Source organism: Tupaia chinensis, unplaced genomic scaffold, assembly GCF_000334495.1.
Source record: "Tupaia chinensis unplaced genomic scaffold, TupChi_1.0 Scaffold000359_1, whole genome shotgun sequence".
NCBI lineage: Eukaryota > Metazoa > Chordata > Mammalia > Scandentia > Tupaiidae > Tupaia > Tupaia belangeri.
Window position 1 is genome coordinate 1,719,111 of NW_006159855.1, and position 15,559 is coordinate 1,734,669.

The following is a 15,559-nucleotide window of genomic DNA, read 5'->3' on the forward strand; positions in this document are numbered from 1 at the left end:
ATTGCGGCGTGGCCATCCCCCCGGGGGGTGATTTCTCACTTTCTGTCTCTCTCTGTCTGTCTGGCGAGCGCACGCGCCCTATCGTGAAAAGCTCTCCAAAAAAAAAAAAGAATTATTTATTTTTAAACTTTTATTTATTATTGGGGTCTCGGATAAGTCATGATGCATTTTTGCATCAAAAAACCTAGAAAATATGTCATGACTTTTCTGACAACACAATATTGTTATTTTAAATTTGGTCTAGGACATGTGTATTTACCAGAGAGAGAGAGAAAAAGTGAGAAAGTAATCCACCAGGTCTGGGACTCAAACCACAGTTGGCCATGTGGGAGTCCAGTACCTTAACCACCGTGCCACCTACTGGTCCCAGATGAGGTGTTTTCTTTCATTATTATTGTTGTTGTTCTTATTTATTTATTTTTTGCAGGGGAGAGGTTTTGGCTATAGGGCGTGTGTGCTTGCCAGAAAGAAAAATAGAGACAGAGATACAGAAAGCGAGAAATCACCTCCCGGGGGGATGACCACACTGCAATCCCTTTCTCCTCCATTCTTCTCTGGGGATTTTGAGCACGCACACACACGTGCCTGGTATGAGTTTAAGCCACTGGGTCTGGGACTCAAAATGCAGTCAACTACATGGGAGTCCAGCGACATAGCCATTACGTCAACTGCTAGTCCCTTATTAATTTTTTTTTAGAGAGGTTTTTTTGCTATAAGACATGTGCGCTCGCCAGAGACCGAGACAGAAAGTAAGAAATCACCCCCCAGGGTGGATGGCCACGCTGCAATTCCTTCTCCTCCGTTTTCTTCTTTGGATTTTGAGTATGCACACACACGTGCCCAGTGTGTTTTAAGCCACCAGGTCCGGGACTCAAACCATGGTCGACTATGTGCGAGTCCAGTGATGCAACCATTACTCCATCTGCTGGTCTCAGAAATGTATTCTTTATCCCCTTTACAGTTCCAGAATAATTTCTCAGAGAGGAGAACTTGAGTAATATCAAACAGGCAAGAATCAGAAGGCCAGCAGGTGGAGTGAGGGCTAAGACACCAGATTCTCACATGGCTGACGGCAGTTGGGAGTCCTGGGCCTGGTGACTTGCCTTCTCACTTTTCCTCTCTCATTAAATTAAAATAATACTAATAATGATAAATTAAATATTTTTTAAAAAATTATTTTATTTAACTTTATTTATTATTATTATTATTATCATTTACCAGTTTTGTAAGACAGAGGGAGAAAGAGAGAAAGTAAGCCACCAAGTCCAGGACTTGAACCATGGTTGGCATGTGGGAGTCCAGTGCCCTTAACCACCATGCCACCTGCCAGCCCCATTAAATAAATCTTTAAAAAAAAGAAAGAAAGAAAGGCAAGAGCCAGGGCCTCCTGGGTAGCATTCCTAAATCTCTTTTTATCTTTGAGGCAGATTAGCACTCTTTGTTCACGGATATGGGGAGGGCGAGGAAGGGATAGGTATAGATGGGAATAGACCAGTTTATGTTGTTCAGAATTAGTTAACTCCCTTGAGGGTAAAGAGAAGTGGCACCTCAAAGGTGTTGGGTTCTGGGAACCAGCAGTTAGCGTAATGGCTATGTCGCTGGATTCCCACGTAGTCGACCGCGGTTCGTGTACCGGACCCGGTGGCTTAAAACTCACGCCGGGCGCGTGTGCGTGCATGCCCATGATCCCGAGAGGAGAATGGAGGAGAAGGGATTGCGGCGTGACCATCCCCCCTGGGGGGTGATTTCTCGCTTTCTGTCTCTATGTCTCTCTCTGTCTGTCTGGCGAGCGCACGCGCCCTACAGTGAAAATCTCTCAAAAAAAAAAAAAAAAAAAAGTGGTTGGGTTCTGTGGGAGTGGGACTGCAAGAGGGATCTGTATGCAATATTGAGGATGTCTTGGGCCCTGGCAGATGTCATATGAATTGTGGAGGAAACTGGAGGAGGAGGAGGATGGTGAAACCAAGGGCCGAAGGCCAGAGATTGGACATATTTTTCTCCTGGACAGAGGTACATGTTGCCCCTCATTCCTCTTGTTTTTGGACCCTAGAAACATGGGGATGTGGAAAGTGTGTTAGCAAAGTTAGAGTCCTGAAGATCGGCTGTGAACCGCAGTGTGGATCAGGAACGTGCATGCCGAGGCCCTGTGGGCAGTACTTGAGTTGGTAACGAGCACCCTGGGCAGAAGGCTGGGGCCAGGAGTTTTCATGGTCAGGGATCTTGGTTTCAGACATGGACTTTGTGACGGCGCTCTGCTCCCAAGTGGTTTATGAGGGCCTGGTAGACGACACCTTCCGCATCAAGTGTGGTAAGTGCTGTGGTCCCCTGCACCTTGGTGAGATGGAAGTGGGCATCAGCCTCTGGTGCCCCTCACAGTGGGGCCAGGCTAGTGGAGAGACCCAGACTCTGAGTGAACGGCTGGCTACCAAGTAGTTTGGGAGACGATTTCTGCAGTTTAGGAAAGGGTGGGAGAGGACCTCTTTGGAGAGGCTAATAACTACTCTCTCTGCTCTCAAAGGGAGTGTTGACTTTGGCCCAGAAGTCACGTCCTCGGACAAGAGCCTGAAGGTGCTGCTCAACGCAGAGGACAAGGTGAGGGCATGGGCACTTGCAATGGATTTACCAGAGCCATTGCTTGCACCAGACTGTGGGTCCCAGCTATGGCGGTGGAGGCTGAGTTCACAGGAGAGGTTTCCTGGGACCAGCAGTTAGCGTAATAGCTATGTCGCTGGACTCCCATATAGCTGACCGCGGTTTGCGTCCCGGACCCGGTGGCTTAAAACTCACGCCAGGCGCATGTGCGTGTGTGCCCAAGATTCTGAGAGGAGAATGGAGAAGAAGGGATTGCGGCGTGGCCATCCCCCTGGGGGGTAATTTCTTGCTTTCTGTCTCTCTGTCTCTGTCTGTCTGGCGAGTGCACACGCCCTGTAGCAAAAAAAAAAAAAAACTCAAAAAAAAAAAAAACAGGAGAGGTTTCCCACCTGTTTAGAGCATACCCCGCCACACATAGTAAGAACTGGGCATTAACTTACTGATACTGCTCAGCTTTCTCTGCACTTCTGCTAGAACAGCCGAGTGCGCTTCCTGTACTGATGAGGCAGGAAGGGACAAGTCAGGGTTGAACTGTGATTAAGTCATTCCCATCTTTTTTTTTTTTTTTTAAAGTCATTCCCATCTTGGTAAGTCATTCCCATCTTTTTCCTTTCATAGGTGTTTAATGAGATTCGTAATGAGCACTTCTCCAACGTCTTTGGCTTCTTGAGCCAGAAGGCTCGGAACTTGCAGGCCCAGTACGATGTGAGGCTCTGAGCTCTGGACCAGTTTCCCTTCCTCAGTGGCTTCCCAAGGCTGCTCCCTTTGATTTCTCTTCTAACACTAAGATGGGTCCTCTGTCTTTTCTCATGGAGGGTGGCAGCTGAGGGAGGGCAGTGGTTTCTCACGGCTGAGGCTGGGGAGGTTGGCCTTACAGGGGCTTCCCCACAGCGCCGGCGAGGCATGGACATCAAGCAGATGAAGAACTTTGTGTCCCAGGAGCTCAAGGGACTGAAACAGGAGCACCGCCTGTTGAGTCTCCGTAGGTTTCTGCTCAAGAGCATGAGGGGAGGTGACTCTGCATCCCTCCTGGGGATGCCACAGATCATTGTCACCAAGAGGAGGTCCCCATTTGAATATCCCTGGTGAATAATGGTTCTGTGTGGTCTGAAGTGGGAAGATTTAAGATTAGGATCAGCAGTTGGTGTGGAGATTAAGGCGCTGGGTCCCACGTGACTGAGTCCATGGTTCAAATCCTGGACCTTAAAAATCACACCAGGTGCATGTGCATGTGTGCCCAAAATCCTGAGAGGAGAAGGGATTCAGCATGGCCATCCCTGCTAGGGGGTGATTTCTCACTTTCCTTTTCCTTTTCTGTTTCCAACAAGCATACTTGCCCTATAGCAAACAAGCAGTTAATTAGTTAGGGTTTTATTCTTCTGGAAGACAAAGGTACATTCTTCTGGAACAACGATTACATTAGCTCCCTTTTTGTCCTGCCTGCAGATATTGGGGCCTGTGAGTCCATCATGAAGAAGAAAACCAAGCAGGACTTCCAGGAGCTGATCAAGACTGAGCATGGTACCCGCAGCAGCCCTGTGCTTCTCCTGAGCCCGCTTCTCTGCCCTGGCTCCCAGCCCTCTCCTTCCCCTAAAAGATGCTCTCAGGCTCATCCAGTTGGCAGGGCTATGTGGAATGCTGGTTCCTGCTGCAAGTCCTTGGTGGGGGAGGGGGGTGTCCTTAACCCACCCCAGGGATGGAGAAGGAGACGGGGAGATAGACACCTGTTAGCATAGATGGCAGCGGCTGAACCGACCCGTCAGAGGCTCTCCTCTGATTACTCGCAGCACTGCTGGAGGGGTTCAACATCCGGGAGAGCACCAGCTACATTGAAGAACACATAGATCGGCAGGTGAGCATGGAGTCGTGTCTGCAAGGCTGGGTTGGTGTTTAGAGGTGGGGCTGGCCTCAAGTGGCAGAAGAGAAGAACCTGCCTGGTGAAACTTCACAGCTCTTAGACGCATCTTCCCATGCAGGTATCACCTATAGAGAGCCTTCGCCTCATGTGCCTCTTGTCCATTACTGAGAACGGTGAGCCCCAAAGACCAAACGTGAGCGAGCCAGCATGAGAAACATGGCTTAGGGATGGAAGACAGGCTTTGGAAAGAAAGAGACCAGTATCTCAGCACACAGCATGTTTCCGATTTTGTGGGCTCCTTGTCCTGTAAACTAAAGCCATTTTTGTTCTGGGTGAACAAAACCAGGTCATAGGGTAATTTGTTGTCCCGGCTCTAAGCAGGATCACATCCAGGCCTCCCCAGTGTAGTGCCTATCATTCTTGGGACTGCAGAGGTATGGAGCTGAGAGCCATTTCTCATCATTCCGTGTGACCTCCTATCTTCATTTCTTCTTCTTTTCTTTTAAAGGATTATTTTATTTAACTTTATTCATTTTATTTTAATTTGACAAGAGAGGGACAGAGCCAGAGAGAAAGAGCAAGAGAGAGGAAGTGAGAAGGCAAGCCGTCAGGTCCAGGACTCGAACCGCGGACAGCCATGTGGGAGTCCAGCGCCCTTAACCACCATGCCACCAGCCTGCCCCACCTCCTATTTTCAGTAAGGTTTCATGATGATATGTTCCAGGAGAGAGGAACTGCCAACTACTTTCATGAACATTTCTAAAAAGCCAAATTCTGCAACCTTTTAAAGCAACTTGCTTTACTATGGAAGTCTTCCAGTTGGTGACTATTCTTTTTTTAATTTTCGTTTTTGCCTTTAAAAAAAAATTTTTTTTAAATTGTTGCTGTAGAGTGTTGTTCTTATCAGAGAGAGACAGAAAGAAAGGGAAAGTGAGAAAGCACCACCTCAGAGGGGATGGTCTTGTCACAATCCCTTCTCTTCCAGTCTCTTCTCAGGATTTTGAACATGCACACACAGATGTCCAGCATGATTTTCAAACTGCCGGGTCTGGGACTTGAACTGCATAGTTAGCTATGTGCGATCCAGTGCCTTAACCTCCATGCCACCTGCTGGCCCCTTTTTAAATTTTATTTTATTAAATTTTTTTCTTTTTGGAGAGGTTCTTGCTATAGGGAGTGTGCGCTTGCCAGAAAGACAGAGAGAGACAGAAAGCAAGAAATCGCCGCCCCCAGGGGAGATGGCCATGCCTCAATCCCTTCTCCATTTTCCTCTTGGGATCTTGGGCACGCATGCACACACACCCAACGTGAGTTTAAGCCACTGAGTCTGGGACTCGAACCATAGTCAATTACATGGGAGTCCAGTAGCATCGCCATTATGCCATCTGCTGGTCCCGGCCCCTTCTTTTTTTAATTTCCCAGAGGGTGTATGTACTCATTGGAGAGAGACACAGAGTGAGAGGAAAAAGAGAAAGCATTCTCCATGGGGGATGGTCCCACTGCAGTCTCTTCTCCAGTTTTCCCTCCTTTTAGGATTTTTGGGTGTGCACACGCATGCATCCCCAAATTTTTTTCAAGCCACCAGGTTGGGGCTCAAACCATGTGGTTGGCCATGTGGGATCCAGTTGTCTTAACCACCAGGCCATGGTTGGCGTGGTGAATATTCTTTAAGGTTGCTTTCTACTGAAGAAATATTTTGCCTGTTCTAAGCCTTCTTTATTATATTGAGTTGTTGAGGAAGTCATGATGTGTTTTTTCTATGCAAAAATGCACTTGACTTTTTCGACAACCCAATAGTTGGAAGCCCATTTTTCCTTCTATGAAGAAAAGCACTTAAGACCACACTTTTGAACTCATTTTAACACTTCCTATTTTTCAGTACCGATAAAGCAGTTCCAAAAAACTGCCCCTTAGCCAGAAATAAATGCATAAGAAGTTGTTCTTCCTGCCACACCCTCTGCAGCACCCAGTTCCCCTGGAGCCCTCAGACTCTGGCTTTATCTTTCAACAGGCAAGCCTAACTGTCAAAGTCAGTTTAGAATCAACTGTGGGCTATGCCAGGTTAATGGCGTTTACCAGATCCTTCCTCCTCATGGAGGTAGTGGTTCTTTGGTGGGTTTGGCTGTACATTTCAGGGCACCTCAGCCAGCCTCTTTCTCATACTTCTGTCTTATTTTCCTTCCCTTCAGGTTTGATTCCCAAGGATTACCGATCTCTGAAAACACAGTATCTGCAGGTAAGTCTTGGAAGGTATATTTCTGAGGGAACTTAGTCCAGGACAGTCATGGGGATTTTTGAAAGAGATAAAAGAAGAAATGGTCTCTTTTTCCATCACCATCTTGTTTCCATTCTAGATTCCCTCTTTTGTTTTTTTCTTTGCCACAGGGCACATGTGCTTACCAGAGTGAGGGAAAGTCAGAAATCGCCCCCAGGGCAATGACCATGCCACAGTCCCTTCTCCATTCTCCTCTTGGGATTTGGGGTGGCCATGCCCGGACATGTGCCTGTTGTGAATTTCAAGCCATGGGTCCAGGACTCAAACTGTGGTTGATCATGTGGGAATCCAGCCACCTTCACCACCACACCACCTTCTGGTCCCATAGACTCCCTCTCTTAACTATTCCAGCACTAGGGACAGTCACCTCCTAGTACACTTCTCTGCCCACTGCCCATGTTTCAGTCCACATCCTCTTATGGGGGCGCCGAGAGCTGAGAGGATTGAAACAGTTGGCTGTCGGGCCCTGCAATGTGTGCTTTCTCCTGGAATCTCCCTTACTGGGTCAGCTATCCTTTCCAGTCTTTGTCAAGTCTTATACCATCTGTGAGCCATCCGAGAAGCCATCCCGCCACCTCAGCTTTCTCTGTACTGTGATAGTTGCATGCTCTGCCTTTTAACTTTCTTTGCTTCGTGTCTGGCTGTTGCCGCTGTGACAAGGTGTGAGCTCAGCAGAGCAGAGACTGCACGGGCCTTCTCGTCCCCACCTCTGTATCACCTAGCAGTGCTAGACCCTGGGTGGAGGCTCCGCCACAAATAGCTGAGTTGCATTCTCTTCAGAGCTATGGTCCCGAGCACCTGCTGACCTTCTCCAATCTGCGACGAGCCGGGCTTCTGACGGAGCAGGCCCCAGGGGATGCCCTCACAGCAGTGGAGAGTAAAGTGAGCAAGCTGGTGACTGACAAGGCTGCAGGTAAGCTGGGAGTGCAGTTGACCCCACCCCCAGTTGTTCCCTCTTTCCCCCATAGGCACCCTGGGTGGGAGAGACAACGTACTTGAGGAGGAGGAGGATGTGATTCCATACTATCACTGTCATTGCTCCAATAAGTAGTTCCCACGTATTGAACACTTAGCACATGCTAAGCCCTTTATTTCCAGTTTCTCATTTAATGTACACTAAAGACTCTATAAGGTACATTTTTAAAAAAAAATTTTTTGGAGGGTTTTTTGCCATAGATGTGTGCTTTCACTAGAGAGACAGAGAGAAGGCAAGAGGGGTGAGAAATCATACTCTCCTGTCCCAAGGGGAATGGCCACACCAAAATCCTTTCTCCTCTCTTGTCCTCTTGGGATTTCGGACACACACGCACGTGTGCTCAGCATGATTTTCAAGTCGCTAGGTCTGGGACTCAAACCATGGTTGGCTATTTGGGAGTCCAGTGCCTTAACCACCATGCCTCCTGCTGGCCCTTATCTTACAGGTGAAGAAACAGGGGCTTAGAGAAATTTAGTGTCAGGCTAGCCCTGCAGTCTAATGGTTAAGGGAACTGGTTCCCACATGGCTGACCATGGTTTAAATCATGGTGGCTTGAAAAACTTGCTGGGCACATGTGTGTGTGTGCCCAAAATTCCAACAGGATGGAAAAATGGAAGACGGAGAAGGGATTGTGGCCTGACCATATGCCATTGGAGGGTGCTTTTTCCTTTTCCCCTCTTCTTCATTATTTCTCTGGCAATTATAAAAAGATTTTCCAAAGGTCCCTTAATTAGTGAGTCTGGTCCTTTGGAGTACAAAGCCTATATACTCAACCAATAAACTAGGGTCACCTTATAGATTGCATTTCGTAGTTAGCTGGTTCCCTGTAGGGCGAGGAAGGCTGTGGGTGGGGACAAGCGTGGTAGCTTGATCAGTTCTACGGGACTGTGGGTGAATGGCTTCAAGGGGGTCTTCAGATATGCTTGGTCCTGTCATTTCTTGAATATTGTCACCTACGTCCGTGTCACAAACCTGTAGGCCTTAGATGAAATCTAGCACAGATTTCTTCCCCAGGGAAGATTACTGATGCCTTCAGTTCTCTGGCCAAGAGGAGCAATTTTCGTGCCATCAGTAAAAAGCTAAATTTGGTATGTGGAACAGGGCTGCTTGGGGAGGCATGGGTTCAGTCCTTTGTGGAGAACTTTGAATCCACAAAATCCTTTCCGTTGTTTTATCTTTACAAAGATCCTTTTGTTTGGTAGCCTCATAGCATGATTTTAGTTTAATAATGAGACAAGACACAAATACTCACTCAATGAATATGTAACAAGCCTCTGCCAGTGCCAGAGAACATGGCAAGTACTCGGGTCCCCTGCCACTGCGGGGCCAGGAAAGGCAAACCCTTCTCAGAAGCTGTCATCTTCCATTATGGTCTTTTTTTTTTTTTCCCCCAGAGCTATTGCTGAAATAAGTTGAAATAACTGTTTTTTGGGATATGTCACTTTTATTTAATTCTTGAAAGGATCAGAGAGCTGAGCTGTCTCTTGCCTAAATAGTACCTCTGCCCTCTAGATCCCACGTGTGGATGGCGAATATGATCTGAAAGTGCCCCGGGACATGGCTTATGTCTTCAGTGGTGCTTATGTGCCCCTGAGCTGCCGAATCATCGAGCAGGTGAGACCAAGTCATTCTTGCGCCCCATTCACATTTCACTCTCTGTTTTCTCTTAGTTCCTGGCCTATCCCAACTTTTAAAGAAGTTAATCTGTTATTTCCGTAAGTAAGAGAGAGAGAGAGACAGCACCCTCAACGGGGTCCTGATGCTGCGACCCACCCCAAAATCGTAGACATGTGTGCCCGGTGTCCTCAGGGAGATCTCTGAATGCAAATTCAGAACCTTCCCAGGTTGGCCAGCCTTGCAGAGTGTACGTATTATGGTTGAGCCACCATCAGGCCCATATCCCGACCTCTTACTCTTCGTGTAACTAGCAAGAGCTGGTACACAACCTGCTGCTGAGCCCTACATTTCCTAAGCCTGGTACTGTCTGTAGACTTGAAAGTGGTGCCTACATCTTCCCAGGTGCTGGAGCGGCGGAGCTGGCAGGGCCTGGATGAGGTGGTACGGCTGCTCAACTGCAGTGAGTTTGCTTTCACAGGTACAAGGTGTTGACTAGTGGGTAGGGTGACAGTGAGAGGTGGGCTGGATGCTTCACCCAGAGCTAGCATGTCAGGGAGGTGTTGAGTTTGGTCCAATCCTCACAGACATGACCAAGGAAGACAAGGCTTCCAGCGAGTCCCTGCGCCTCATCTTGGTGGTATTCTTGGGTGGTTGTACCTTCTCTGAGATCTCAGCGCTTCGATTCCTGGGCAGAGAGAAAGGTAAGAAAACAGAAAGGTGAGAACAGCCCTGCATGGGACCTGGGGGGTGAAGCCTGTACAGCAAGGCTCTTCTGGTTGCTGGGCCCACTCGTCATACCCTTGCTGTGTGCCGTCATCGTAGGGAGCCCAGTTTGGCCAGGCTTAGGAAGATGTGGTGGCCGACACTGTGTCTGTAAACTGGTGCTCTGACCCAGAGGGGCCTGTGGTGCTGGAGGAGCTTGATATGATTACTGTCGGGGTCTGAGGTCTGCCCCTGGTTACCTCTGCTGCGGCTTTTCCTCCTTAGGGTACAGGTTCATTTTTCTGACAACAGCAGTCACCAACAGTGCTCGCCTGATGGAGGCCATGAGTGAGGTGAAAGCATGAAACTTTCCCAGCCAGTGTTGACGTCTTCTCTGGACACAGTCCCCAGTGGGACACAGGCATTGGCAGCCAGCTACTCATCATAAAGTGTCCACTGACTGCCCTGTGAGAAGCCTGGGAGCTTGGAACTTAGAATTTAGAGAACATTTCTGAGGAGAGAGTTCACCTCCGCGCCCAGAACAGTTCTCTTTTCTGTTTATGAAGTACAGTCCATGCTGCTAAGGTATGAGGAGAAAGAGAAGTCCTTGATTACCCTGTTTGAGCATCATTGTAAATAAAACCTCTATGCGGAAATGTAATATGTTAGTCGTTTTGGACGTGCACATCTATTCTTTTTTCTTTTTGCCAGAGGGCATGTGTGCTTGCTGGAGAGAGAGAAAAAGTGAGAAAGCACCTCCCACAGAGCCTGGTCATTGCAGCAATCCCTTCTCCACTTATCCCTCCTTTCACGACTTGGGCATGCACCCATACATGCCTGGCATGTTTCTAAAGCCACAGGGTCCAGGACTTGAACCACACAGTCAGCCTCGTGGGATACAGCCACCTTAGCCACCAAGTCATGGGTAGCCCCTATTCTTATTTCTACATGCCTGTAATTCACTCTGTCCTCACTATCCCCACAGCAAGTCTTTAATGTATCTTGTGTGCATTTTTTGTTTTGTTGCTAAATTTTTGCCATAGGGTGCGTGCACTTGCTGGAGAGAGACAGAGGAAGGGAAAGTGAGAAATCAACCTCCTACCGTGGAAGGAGGGATGGCCACACCATAATCCCTTTTCCTCCATTCTCCTCTCGGGATTTTGGGCGCACACACACACACACACATGCCTGTCACCAGGTCCCGGACTCACTGTGTGCGATCCAGCTCCTTAACCCCCACATCACCTGCTGGCCCCACTTACCTGTGTTTTTGCAAGACTGTCCCTTCCAGTTGCTCTTCTTTTCTGTTTCTCACTCCACAGGACTGCCACTTACTGAAAGAAGGAAAGAAAGTCAAACATTGAGTTACTGGTCATCAGAATGTTCTTTCCACCAAAGAATGATAATGCTTTTTCAGAACATAGGGCAAGGACAAGGAATGCCTCAAGTACCTAGCTAGAAATTCGAGTGCTGTGTCAATCTCCTGTGCAAGAAGACACTGTGATAGAGCTGTTAGTGGGCAAATGGAATATGTGTCTGGCCCAGCCCCAATGATGTAAATCAGAGGGTGCCCTGCCTGGTGGCTGTGCATGGTGGTGTATAGTGGTGTACCTGTAGTCCTAGCTAACTAGGAGGCTGGGGCAGGAGGAGCATGACATGGCAAGGCACTGTTTAAAAAAAAATCTCTCTTTGGGATCAGCAGATGGTGTAATGGTTATATTGGGTTCTCATGTAGTCGACTATGGTTCGAGTCTCAAATCTGGCAGCTTAAAAGACACTGGGTGATGTGCATGCGTGCTCAAAATCCTGAGAGGAAAATGGAGAAGGGATTATGGCATGGCCATCCCCCTGAGGGGTGATTTCTTGCTTTCTCTTTGTCTCTGTCTCTCCAGTGAGTGCATGTGCCCTATAGCAAAAAATCTCTCTAAAACAATACTCTTATTGGGAACCAGCAGTTAGCGTAATGGCTATGTCGCTGGATTCCCACGTAGTCAACCACGGTTCGCGTCCCGGACCCAGTGACTTAAAACCTACGCCGGGTGCGTGTGCGTGCGTGCCCAAGGTCCCGAGAGGAGAATGGAGGAAAAGGGATTGCGGCGTGGCCATCCCCTCTGGGGGGTGATTTCTTGCTTTCTGTCTCTCTGTCTCTCTCTGTCTGTCTGGCGAGCGCACGCGCCCTATAGTGAAAAACCTCTCAAAATAAATAAATAAATAAATAAATAAAATAAAATAAAAACACTCTCATTAAAATAAAAAACTATGTGTCAAGAAAATGATTCTATGACCAAGTAAACTGTGGCAATACATTGCACTTGCATTCTAGAAGGATACCGTCTAGTAAAAATATAATATGACACCATAAAAAGGTTGCATTACATAGTGTTTTCCATGCTGGGTCTGTTATCTTTGCAATGTTCAATGATGGATTGTTTCAAAACTATGGTATAAAAAAACATGGTAGTTAAATTCTCCTGGCTCTGGGAATGTATCTGAAAAGCACAAATTAATTTTTTTTGGAGAGGTTTATGCCATCAGGCACGTGTGCTCGCCAGAAAGACAGAAAGCGAGAAATCACCCCCCAGGGGGGATGGGCACGCCGCAGTCCCTTCTCCTCCTTTCTCTCGGGATCTTGGGCACGCACGCACCCGTGCCTTGCATGAGTTTAAGTCACCGACCGGGTCTGGGACTCGAACTGCGGTCAACTACGTGGGAGTCCAGTAACATAGCCATTATGCTAACTGCTGGTCCCAAAAGCACAAATTTTTGAACCTTTCTGAAAAAGTCTCCTTTGAGGTTAATCAACAGAGTGCAAGCAAATCTAAAAAGTGGTCCCTGTGTTCTGTTATATTAGCGGTATGAATGTTTGGCATGCTAGGAAGTTAAAGGACTTTGAAAGCACAAATAAAAGGTTATCTGAAAGTTAAGAAAAATATGCTCTGACAACAAAACAAGCAAGATCCTTTACCTTTAGGGAAAAAGCTTATGAAGGGAATTTATAGAAGTTATAGTTGGCTATTAAACACCCTAAAAAATACTGTGTCAGTTATAATCAAACAAGTGTCAAACAAGGAAATTTCATTTTTTACCTATGAAACAAGTGTTTAAAGGTATGTTAGTAGTCAGCACTGCTGAGGTTAACAAAAAGGATACCCTTCTAGTGGGGCTTGGTGGGGAGGGCAAATAAATAAAACATCTCTAGGAAGGGGAATGTTCAGTAATTATACTTTTTAAAAAGAATTATTTTTTTTTTGGAGAGATTTTTTTGATAGGACGTGTGCGCTCACCAGAGAGAGACAAAGAGTCAGAAAGCGAGAAATCACCCCCTGTGGGGATGGCCACACAGCAATCCCTTCTCGTCCATTCTGCTCTCAGGATCTTGGGCATGCATGCAAACACAGCTGGCGCAAGTTTAAGCCACCGGGTCCAGGACTCAAACCGCAGTTGACTACATGGGAGATCAGCAAAATAGCCATTAGGCCAAGTCCTGGTCCCTAAAAGAATTATTTTATTTAACTTTATTTTAATTTGACCAGAGAAGACCAGAGTGAGAGGGTGAGAGAAAGGGAAAGTGAGAATGCAAGCCGCCAGGTCCAGGATGAACCATGGTCGGCCATGTGGGAATCCAGCTGTCTTAACCACCAAACCACCTTCCCACTTCTAGGAATCAGCTGGAAGAAAATGTTGGAAGTTGTGGGACCAGCAGGTGGCATGATGGTTAAGGCGCTGGACACTCCCACATGGCCGACCAGGGTTTGAGTCCTGAATCTGGTGGCTTGCTTTCTCACTTCCTTTGTCTCTCTCACCCTCTGTCTCTCTTGGTCAAATTAAGAAATAAATGAATGAATGAATAAAAAAAAAATAATTAAGAAAAAGAAAGAAAATGTTGGAAGTTGTGAAGATTTATATATGAAGATATTCAGCCCAGAATTATCTTAACAATTGGGACCTAGGGTGAGCAGATGATGTGGTGGTTCAGGTGTTGGAATTCCACGTGGCCCACCTCTGTTCCAGTCCCAGGCCTGGCTGCTTGCTTACTCACTTTCCCTCTCTCTCTGTCTCTCTCTGGTGAGTGTGTATTCCCTATAGCAAATTTTAAAATGATAATAAAAATAACTTAATTTTTTTAAAAAAGGCAGAATTTGGACCAACAGATGGCGCAATGCTTACTTCACTGGACTTCTCCATGTTGGACCCTGGTCTGTGTCCTGGACCTGGAGTCTTGAAATTTGCCCCTGGGTGTGTGTGCATGGGTGCCCGCCCAGGATCCTGCGAGGAGAATGGAGAAGGTATTCCAGCCTCCTGGGGAGGAGACAGAGCTGAACAAACCTGTCTCTTGAGGAGCACATGCCTTATAGCAAAAAAATCTCTCTTAAAAAAGCAGAATCAGTTATGAGATATCTACACACCAGGCTAGTATATAACCATGAGTCACTAAAAATATATATATAAGGGATTGTATAGTAGCATGTGTTCAGTGAGAAATGGAGCACACAAATGTACTTCAATGTAGATAATGAGTTTTAAACTTTTCTTGTAACAGTTGCATAAACTCGCCATTTGCGAGAAAACCACGCCCAGGCGATCCCAGTTGTTCACCAATCCTGTGACTGGGGCAAGCCACTCAAATCTTTATGAGTACTCTGTACAACGGCGATAGTCCTTAAGAGGCCTGTTGAGACTAAATGGACAAATTGCTAGGAAAGGTACCAGGCCCAAGAGCCTTCAATGTTCCTTCTCTCCCCTTTTCCTACATCTGAGGGAAATTCTCGGCAAGGATTAGTTCCTAGGTTCGCCCTGGATGAACGAAGGGAAAAAGTTAAGGAGCTAAACTCTCCTATTAATCCCTTGTCCAGCTTCGGCAGCCGCAGGACGCCCGCCGCTGGGCAGCCGAAGGACGCAGCCGCTACTGGACACTTCGAACCAAAACTCAACGCGGGGCGGGCCCTGATGACGTAGTTGGCTGGGGCGGAGCGTTTTACCTAGCGATGTGGCCGAGCGCACGCGCAGACGGTGACCACAGCTCCACCCCCACGGCGTGTCCCACGTCCAGCTCCTGGCCCCTCCCCCAGCCCGAGGGCCGGGACTTCCCGAGCCACGTGCTATTCACAGCTGGCGGGGCGGGGCGGGGATGAGGGCGGGACTTCGTGAGGAGCGACGGGACTGGAGACCAATCGCGAGGCTGCTCTGCCTCGGGGCTTGGTTTGAAAATCCGCGGTGCCCAACGGCTCGCGGAGCGGCGTCGCGGAGCGAGTTCGCAGGTGTGCTGGGGATTTCCGCGCTCGGACTCGCGTGGAGCAGGTCAGGGGGCTGGACGCCCGGCCGCTTGGCTCGTCCGCCATGAGGAGAAGGTGAGGGTTGCCGGGGAGTCGAAGAGACGCGGGAGAGAGCGAGGCGCATCCCGGGTGCGGGGTCGGTGTGGGGTCCGAGAGGCTGCCCTTGGCGGGTTGTGGGGTGTCACGTCGTCAGCCCGCGCTGAAAGAGGCAGGGGCTCAGCCCGCGGCTGACTTGTGGCCCGGGCAGTCGGGTAGGGCCGGAAAGC

General features: G+C 48.1%; 2 protein-coding genes and 1 long non-coding RNA gene across 5 annotated transcripts in view; 2 read left to right on the forward strand and 1 right to left on the reverse strand.

Moving 5' to 3' along the window:
• The window catches only part of VPS33B (VPS33B late endosome and lysosome associated), a 23,541-nt gene extending 12,860 nt beyond the window's left edge, over nucleotides 1–10,681 (forward strand). For 2 of the 3 annotated variants that reach the window (XM_006152818.3, XM_014589468.2), the window contains exons 9-23: nucleotides 1,914–2,010; nucleotides 2,231–2,308; nucleotides 2,519–2,592; nucleotides 3,211–3,297; nucleotides 3,484–3,574; nucleotides 4,039–4,113; nucleotides 4,380–4,444; nucleotides 4,569–4,623; nucleotides 6,640–6,686; nucleotides 7,506–7,638; nucleotides 8,716–8,789; nucleotides 9,214–9,315; nucleotides 9,721–9,796; nucleotides 9,903–10,019; nucleotides 10,306–10,681. In XM_006152818.3, the coding sequence (XP_006152880.1) occupies nucleotides 1,914–2,010; nucleotides 2,231–2,308; nucleotides 2,519–2,592; nucleotides 3,211–3,297; nucleotides 3,484–3,574; nucleotides 4,039–4,113; nucleotides 4,380–4,444; nucleotides 4,569–4,623; nucleotides 6,640–6,686; nucleotides 7,506–7,638; nucleotides 8,716–8,789; nucleotides 9,214–9,315; nucleotides 9,721–9,796; nucleotides 9,903–10,019; nucleotides 10,306–10,385 (1,251 nt within the window). In that variant the 3' untranslated portion in view covers nucleotides 10,386–10,681. The remainder of the gene's footprint in view (nucleotides 1–1,913; nucleotides 2,011–2,230; nucleotides 2,309–2,518; nucleotides 2,593–3,210; nucleotides 3,298–3,483; nucleotides 3,575–4,038; nucleotides 4,114–4,379; nucleotides 4,445–4,568; nucleotides 4,624–6,639; nucleotides 6,687–7,505; nucleotides 7,639–8,715; nucleotides 8,790–9,213; nucleotides 9,316–9,720; nucleotides 9,797–9,902; nucleotides 10,020–10,305) is intronic. The other variant, XM_027773558.1, reaches the window with a different exon arrangement.
• On the reverse strand, nucleotides 9,929–14,440 carry LOC102500040 (uncharacterized). The gene is made up of 3 exons (XR_335210.2): nucleotides 14,188–14,440; nucleotides 11,283–11,354; nucleotides 9,929–10,003 (listed from the first exon to the last, which is right to left on the reverse strand). It is a non-coding gene; the product is annotated as an uncharacterized LOC102500040 (long non-coding RNA).
• Nucleotides 14,441–15,248: 808 nt separating this feature from the next.
• Nucleotides 15,249–15,559, forward strand: part of PRC1 (protein regulator of cytokinesis 1) — a 38,378-nt gene continuing 38,067 nt past the window's right edge. The window contains exon 1 of the mRNA XM_006152829.3: nucleotides 15,249–15,368. Coding sequence (XP_006152891.1) covers nucleotides 15,358–15,368 — 11 coding nt within the window. The 5' untranslated portion in view covers nucleotides 15,249–15,357. The remainder of the gene's footprint in view (nucleotides 15,369–15,559) is intronic.